This window comes from Cibotium barometz, chromosome 19, assembly GCF_041138505.1.
Source record: "Cibotium barometz isolate CiBa-2024 chromosome 19, ASM4113850v1, whole genome shotgun sequence".
In the NCBI taxonomy this organism is placed as follows: Eukaryota; Viridiplantae; Streptophyta; class Polypodiopsida; order Cyatheales; family Cibotiaceae; genus Cibotium; species Cibotium barometz.
Genome location: NC_141064.1, coordinates 19,029,889 through 19,038,415, shown reverse-complemented (window position 1 = coordinate 19,038,415; position 8,527 = coordinate 19,029,889). Strand labels below are relative to the sequence as shown.

At 38.4% G+C, this 8,527-nt stretch overlaps 1 protein-coding gene across 5 annotated transcripts; it reads left to right on the top strand.

The window, feature by feature from the left end:
• Window positions 1–1,269: 1,269 nt before the first annotated feature.
• On the top strand, window positions 1,270–3,500 carry LOC147628304 (uncharacterized). 5 transcript variants are annotated; one of them, XM_086814141.1, is made up of 3 exons: window positions 1,279–1,420; window positions 1,863–1,945; window positions 2,279–3,500. In XM_086814141.1, exon 3 carries the CDS (start codon window positions 2,295–2,297, stop codon window positions 3,282–3,284), a length of 990 nt encoding a protein of 329 aa, XP_086670267.1. In that variant the 5' UTR covers window positions 1,279–1,420; window positions 1,863–1,945; window positions 2,279–2,294; the 3' UTR covers window positions 3,285–3,500. The 5 variants fall into 5 exon arrangements, with proteins under 5 accessions (XP_086670266.1, XP_086670267.1, XP_086670264.1 ...); XM_086814138.1 differs by having other exon boundaries at window positions 1,863–2,040; XM_086814140.1 differs by lacking the exon at window positions 1,863–1,945 and having other exon boundaries at window positions 1,270–1,420.
• The last annotated feature ends 5,027 nt before the right edge of the window (window positions 3,501–8,527 follow it).

The following is an 8,527-nucleotide window of genomic DNA, read 5'->3' as shown; positions in this document are numbered from 1 at the left end:
TCCACTCAATGGGAAAATTCAGAGATTCCCAAAGCGTGGAAAGTGATACTAATGAAAAAGAAGATAACTAGCTTGAAGGTGATACATCACAGCATGCCCCCTTGGAGTTATAGGAAACTCTAACACATTATATAAGAGAGAAAGGAAGCCACTTCAAAGGACCACTAGGTTCAATTGATTGATGTATGTTAATTAGTTACTCTACAGAGTGTAGTACTTCTATATTTTACATGTGGCTATCTGTAGATCGACCACATTTTCTCAAGGATATTTTTATGTTATTTATCCCACAAAAGTCAACTTAGAGACACGTTTATTGTGTATTATTGGAGAAACACAACAATTGACTTTGATTTTGAGTTAAATAAGGCAATCCATGTCTTAGATATATTTTTCACTAAGCTTGTTTTAAACTATACAATAAATTGGGGTCCCTCAAAAGATTTATCCTTGAAGTGATTATACAATATGTCAACTCATGTAGCCGTGTTGGTCTATCCATTAGGAGTGATCTTTTTGGAACATGTCTTTTTCTTTGAAATGTAGGTAGGATTTTCTCTCTATTTAAAGCAAATAAGAGATGTGGATATAAGCATTAAATAGAGAGTGGCCTTGTAAAATACTTGTCAAATTGTACCTTTTTGAAAGGCCTCTTTCTTAGATCTATATAATTTGTCATGTCAATTTATAGGGTAAGAAGGCAATTATAGAGAGTACTAAATAAAGTAACAAACTCACATGAACTTGCATATAAAAGGTGGGTGATATCACAAGTACTAATAGAAACAATATTTAAATAACGACATGCACACACGTCATCTAGTACTTGGTTGCTTGGCCCATGGGAATCGACCTGATGCTTTTTTGGCACGTGCTAAAGAAATACTTTGAATGGAAAGATTGAAAGGAGACATCTTTCACATGGCGACTTTCACATTTTGAAAGCTAATTCAAAGGTCCTCCTAGCTGTAAGGTACTATCATCCACTCATTGTCTCATTGAAAGTATTAATAATGTAATTCAAACCATGGGGGGTTGTGTGTGTGTGTGTGTGAGAGAGAGAGAGAGAGAGAGAGAGAGAGAGAGAGAGTGAGAGTGAGTGAGAGAGAGAGAGAGAGAGAGAGAGAGAGAATGGATTAAGGAATGATGAGGAGATAGTGGGTGGGGGAGCGGGGACCATATATCCATTAATCTAGTCATGAGATACTACCCTTTACCGAATCTAAATCTACCTTCTTAGACGTTCCTTCTCCAATATCGTCTCCGTCGTGTTGCCAACCTTTCCCGTTTTCACATACATAAGACCACTTCCTAAGAACTGACAGTACGTGGCAAAGCAAGAATTGCAAGTGTGAGAGCTGGTGGGCAGCTAAGGACGGACGTTTCGCAAACTACAGCCTAACTCCTTGATTTGGAATTAGTAAGTCGTGATTAGTTCAGGTTCTCCCTTGGCTTATGTCAAAAACCACCGCGGAGGCTTCGCAAAACGTCTAGATTTACACAAGTCTCGAGACTAGAAGTAGTAGCTACTTGTAATAACTTGTTTAATTTACAGCTGCAACCGGTAATGTGCTGTGATGTTACTGAAGCGGAGAGTTCTTTGATTAGACGCAGCTTCTTGAGATTATATTAATATTAGAGAGTGCATTAATTTGGAAAGGAAGAGAATTCTTTAATTAGACGCAGCTTCTTGGAGTTAGTATAATATTATAGACATCGCATATAGTAATCATTGCGTATAAATTGATGCAAGCTTTAGATTGAAGCGTCCTTTTGCAATAAAATAAATGTGCCGAATCGATGTAAGTGTGTTAGCCACGTTCGGAGTCATGTACTGAGTCTTTTGAACATATTTTCTTCAGGACTGAATGAAATGGAATCAAGCAGAGCTCAATGATTGATTTGATTAAAGGAATTCAATGAAGTCATCACTTAGTTCATCAAGGTCGAGTTCATAAGGTTTTGTAATTAAAGGAGTTCGAAAGGTTTTGTAGTGGTTGCAATGGTTTTGTAACGAGAGCGGTTAACCATGAATCAGAGGTAATTAACCTTTAGAGCAATTTGATTAGGTCTGGTATAAGAGGAGTTCTTGCGGTGATGTATGTCTAGTTTTGTAGATTAAGGAGTTCTAATGGGCTTGCGATGAAAGTAGATGGCTATGTACTGTTAAGTTGTGTAGATTAAGGAGTTCTAATGGGCTTGCAATGAAAGTATAAGATGGCTATGTACTGTTAAGTAATAAGATCAGAGGAGTCTGATTAGGGTTGATTACATGCAGAGGATTGTGGGGGTAAATGGCGGGGGAGGCATCCATGGAAGCTGGGTCTCAAATCGTGGAGCAGATAGGTGGCCAGAATTCTATATATTGGATGGACAGCAGGGCGAGGCAGGCGCTGGATATTGATTCTGGGAATATGAAGCAGATGGGAGCCTTTCCTTATCATGGGAGCAGTGATATAATTGGAGCTGATGCGCTACGCAGTCCCCAAGTGGGAACTATGAACGCAATGTCGCTCTCTGCACGGGAAGATGTAATTGGTCACGAAGCTGTAATGCACAATACTCAGCAGCCACCCCTGGTTGATATGCTCCCCAGCTCACACTCTCCTGCTGGCTTTCAGCGCATAATTGATAATAATATCATTAACATCATCCGTAGCTCATCTCCTCCGCATCCATTACCAATCCAGGCCGCATCGCCTCTCTCCGCCAGCATCTCATACAGTCACCCAGAAATATCCAGCGTCAGCCCCTGCAACCTCGCCCGCGCCACCTGGCCGCCGCCGGCCGCCGCCGGTAACGCCGATCTCCACACCGAGCAGAAGGAGATGATGTACCGAGCAGCGGCCATGCAGCCCCTCGATTCGAACAGTATTAGTGACAATTATATGGTGGTGGGCAAGCCCAAGCCGCGTAAAAATGTGCGGATCTCCAAGGACCCCCAGAGCGTGGCCGCTCGCCTCCGCCGGCAGCGAATCAGCAACAAGATGAGGGTCCTGCAACGGCTGGTTCCGGGCGGCATGAAGATGGACACAGCTTCCATGCTCGAGGAGGCCGCCCACTACCTCAAATTCCTCAAAGCGGAAGTGGAGAAGATGGAAGCCATTGAGGAATTGTTTAATCTCGCGTCCGATCAGCTTAATTACAAGCTTAGAGGGAACTCATCATCTCCACCCTCTATTACTGCTCCCTCCACCGGCCCTCAACCTGCCTTCCATTGTAACCCCTCTTATCCCTTCATTCACCTTAATCACAACACCCGAGCTCCATATTTGTCTTCTTAATAAACTACAGATTACTTAATCTAGAAGGCATCGGAACCTCAAGAATCCAAACGCATAACTTCTGCCATCACTTTGTCAATATTACTGTGTTTAGCAATTTCTCTTGTGATGCATCACGCATAAATGCACATAAATAGTGCATGTTCAGAATATCTTGTAAAATTTATATCAGAATATCTTGTAAAATTTATAATGGGAAAAAAACCTTTCTTACAATGTGGATTTTTTTTTCTCCAATCCTTTTGCACGGTCTATTTTCAGAAGTCAAGTTCGTGAAGCTTATCCTAGCTTATTGATGCTATTCATGTCTCAAGACATCCATGAAGTTAAAGAGACCCTATGGAATTGAACCCAATGTTCCTTAGAACATATGATGCAGACCGGTCAAGAAAGCTTCTTTGGCAAAGAGTCTTACATTGTGGAGGCTTTAACTATCCGATTTGGATATTACGTATGCTGCTTTTATAACTTATACAACCAACGGTGGGACTTGAACGAGGGTGGGGATACATGAGTTTTATATCGAGGCATAAAAAGGTGTCAAGAGTCGATTCAATGTTGATGGCTCGAGTGAGTGTTTTTTGTTGCGTTGAAGGGACAATGTTGATGGTTCGAGTGAGTGTTTTTTGTTGCGTTGAAGGGACAATGTTGATGGTTCGAGTGAGTGTTTTTTGTTGCTTTGAAGGGACGAAGAGGGGGTCTTATTTGACAGAGCAAAGGGAGAGGTGTGGGAAGGGAAGTATAAGAAATAGGTTTAGGGATGTGGACTGGTTAGAGAGTTGCATCCAAGGACTCCATGCAAGAAGCTCTATATGCATAGATAATGGATATTAGAAAATATGGTGTCACAAATTCATATAATTGAATGGGAGTGTTCAATATATTTTAGGTCCTACCTTGGAAAGTTGATAACTCATGGATAAGTGGATGCCACATAACATAGTAATTTTGGCTAGAGGCTTTCTATATTAGAAGCCTTTCATTGTATGGTTAAAAACATATTACAATACATTTGGTCATATTACAATACATTTGGTTGAGTGTGCTCATTAGTGTCCACACCTCTTAACCATGGATTATCTTCATTATTTTGAGCCTCCCTAATCTAATCTCTCTCATTATGTGCCACAATCTACCAAGCCTATCCCCACTAGCACCTTAGATTCTCAACATGGTATTAGAGCCATCCTAGGTTCTTAGGACTTGGTAGAGAATTCATAGTAGATTTGTCCTTTGGTTCATTTGATTAGGGTTTAATGCATTTTTTCTTTGAATTTGGAGATGGTACAATGGAAGGATTAAAGATTTCTTGAAGCTACCCATGGAGTAAGCAACTAAAGATTTTTGGAGTCTACATCCTCAAAGAAGCTACCAAGTAGAGAATTTTGTCCTAAGAAAGGTTAGTTTTGTATTTCTTTCCCTCATAAAGAGTTGGTTTAATCAATGTAAAGAAGGGATCCTATGTGATGGGATGTGTGATTCCCATGGTTCTTTGCATTTGGCAAGGAATTTGAAGAGGTGGAAGCTTGTCCAAGTGAGGGATAAGTGATTATAGGCTAAGCATGCAACCCACCCTGAGCACGCCGAAAAGATGGATGCGCTGGTTAAGTTTGCTCAAGCAACATGCACTAGAAGTTATATGGGGGTCTAGAGATAGGCGGTTAGCGACAAAACTTACAGGTGAAACTTTCAATGAAGAAGACTTAGGTGTTATTTAGAGAGATTCTTTTGTGTCACTAAAAGCGTCGCTAAAACGATACTATTAGCGACAAGAATCTCATGTAATCACAGGTTTATATTGTAGCCAACACTTAATGTAGTTCAAATCTCATTTCTTGATACCTCGATATCCCTCCATCGACTCAACCCTCACCTACATCTATCATGTCCCTCTTCTCATGTCCCTCCTTGTTGGCACCCTCACCTCATCTCAGTCAACCTCCTAATCCAAAGGTAATGCTATTTCCCTCTCTTTTGTCTCCACAAGTATGCAATACATGAAGGTATATGCTCTTTATGTAATGATTATGCATGTGATTAGGGTTAATCTCATCCATACCTCCATTTATGAAGAGTTACCTCTTGCTATTGCCCTTCCTTCTCCTCCACTTGCTTCACCTACACTTACTTCTTCACTTTAAACCAGTTTTGCTTCTCCTTTTCTTTAGTAATAAGTAGGGCATATGTAAGTTCATATTTGATCTCATCTAATATTTAAATTTTTTATTTTTACAAGATATTTTCACACAAGGTGAGCAACCCTCTCTCTTATTTATTTGCAATAAGATTTACATTTATGGTTTATGGTTCATGGGTTTGGAGGTCCTACTTTTTTGGTCCAACACCTTGCCCTTCCTACATATTCAGGAAAGCTCTAAACCCTAAACCCTTTCTATTAATTGTATACACTCAAATGCTATTATTGGTATACCCTTGGGTACTATGGGAGTTTCTTCTTCATGTTACTAGTATGCATAAAGGGCTCTATGCATAAAGAGGCATCTATGTATAGAGAACTCTATGCATAAAGAGTCCTCTATGCATAGAGATATTATGTATAAGAGACCTATATACGTGTATATTAAAGCATACGCATATATCTAATGTGCATGCATGCATATTAAAGCATACACATAGATCTAATGTGTATGCATGCATATAATTAAAGCATACACGTAGATCTAATATGCATGCATAAAGATTCTCGGTAGATATCTCTCCTCTAACAAGTCTACTCATAAAGATTCTCGGTAGATATCTCTCCTCTAACAAGTCTACCAATATGAAGCCTAATAGGAGAGTTGAATTATCTCGAGTGATGTGTGTATTGCCAAAGGTGTGTATTGCGCCTCGACTCTTGAGGCAAGGTTCTTAAACCTTTTCTTGCTTATTTTTATGAAGGGTACCATGGTCTAAGATTAATTTTTTATTATACATAGACTAAGACTATATGAGTTTTAAGTATCTATGTTTATGCATGTGTAGATGGTAAAACAACTTGCAATGCTATGGTGCCATGGTCTAGGATGAGTTGTTGATTATGCATAGACTATGCATAAGAGTTTTACGTATTTATGTTTATGCATGGATAGAAGGCAAGCAAATTCTAGTGCGATGTTACATGTAAAGGAGAAGTAGATATCCCAGTAGTCTTTGTAAGTATAATGCCTCAGATTGTATCTTATCTTTTAACAAAAAAATGTTACCTTCTAACAACATAAAATCAATGTTCATTTGTTTGTATGCATGTAGCTTAAAGTAGTGGACTCCCATTGTAATGTAAAATCATGTAACCTTTTAAGAAAAAAGGTTACCTTATAATAACATAAAATAAATGTTCATTTGTTTGTATGCATGTAGCTTGAAGTAGTGGACCCCCATTGTAATATTAAATCATATTCATCTTACATAAACGTTTGGAAGCTCTCTTTAGAAGGGTGCAAGACGAAGGATAGATTATTATTTTTGGAGGCCATGCTTGGCCTACATGTCAAGTTATAAGTATATTCCTAAAATCATAGCCTCATTGTTTTTTTAAAACTAAGTTTCACTTGTGTTACTTTTATTATATTTTAAGATCATGTTACTACAAAATGTGTTACTACAAACCATGCCCATATGTAACCGAAAAGCAATAGAAGTGTGAGAGTAGAGGGTGAAGCTACAAAGAACGATAATAGTCGGAATGCATGTAACACATCGGGAGTACAACACCATTTTTTAGGAGTATTTTCAAAAGGAAAAAAGCTTTCTATTAGGGCTAAGATTAGGGCTATTAATACTTTTTTTTTCTTAATTTGGTTTGATTTTGTAAGTTATTGACACATACAGGCCTCAATGGTAAGAGATGGCTTTCTTGTATGTTTCCTCTCTTATGCTTTTACATGTTATAGGGTTTGTAAGTTTTGGGGCTTTTAAGATTAGGGTTTATTATTCACTACAACAGAATAAGGGTTTAGCAGACGAAAATAGAACTGCTTTTATAACTACAAGGGTACAGAGATGTCGGGCCCATTTTGTTGCTAAAAAAGTTGTTATTTTCATTGCAACGGGTTCGCTGCACTACAACAACAATAGTAGCAATATTTCGTTGTGCAACAATAATATTTTGTTGTGCAGCAATGAAATATCACTGTTATTTGCGTTGCTGAGTAGCGAATGTACTACATAGTAAAGAAAACTTGGGACAGACTGGGGAGTCTACACAGGACTCCCCAGCTTGCCCCAACTCTTTTTTTTCTAATGTAGACACAATAAAACTAACAGAACTTCCTATCCTACTTATCGTCATGGAAAAGTGTAATGTAAAACTTGACAAATTTTTAAAAAAGGATAATTTCAATTCATGGTTTTAGGAATATCAAAATTTAATTAAAATACTTGGCGGAATTACATAAGTGTATGATTCCAAAAAGCTCATATACAAAATAAACCATAATAAAAATCTATGGAGCTAGGGACTACATAGGGGGTCTACATCTCATGCATTGCGATTATTATGGTTCCTTGTTGCAACTCCACCCCCTTCACTTCTCACATTTCCATTTCTTCTTGCTTGGACATTTGTACCTTCATTTCTAGTAACATGATCCTAAAACACAATAAAACTAACACAAGTGAAAATCAGTTTTGCAAAAACAAAGAGGTTTAGAGTTTAGGAATGTATTTACTTGCCATGCTTACCAAGCCTGTCCTCCAGTAAAAACAATATATCCTTCGTCTTGGACCCTTTTAAATAGAGCTTCCAAACCCTGTTGTAATGCAAAATCATATTCATCTTGCATAGGGAGGCAGTCCACTGCTTCAAGCTATAAACATGCAAACAAATGAACATTATAATTATGTTATTATTTAAGATAACCTTCTTTAATTAAAAGATAAAATACAGTCTGAGGCTAATATATACTTACAAATATTGTTGGGATATCGACTCCTCCTTCACGTGTAACATTGTGTTGCAAGTTATTTGTAGCCATCTATCCAAGAAAAAATATAAATACTTAAAACTCTTATGCATACTCCAATGCATGAGGCTTATGCATATGACCTTATGTATATAGCTAATGCATAAGCCTAATGCATGCATATGGCTATAGCTACCGGCATGCATTGGAAACTACCAGCATTCCTAGGTTGCTACTATCGGCTCCTATTGAAAGCTCCCAGCATGTCTAGGTTGATACCGGCATGCATTGAAAGCTATCGGCATGCCTAGGTAGCTACTGGCATGGATTGGAAGCTAC

Coding starts and splice junctions, on each gene's coding strand:
- LOC147628304 (XM_086814140.1), top strand. CDS start 2,295: ATGGCGGGGGAGGCATCCATGGAAGCTGGGTCTCAAATCGTGGAGCAG.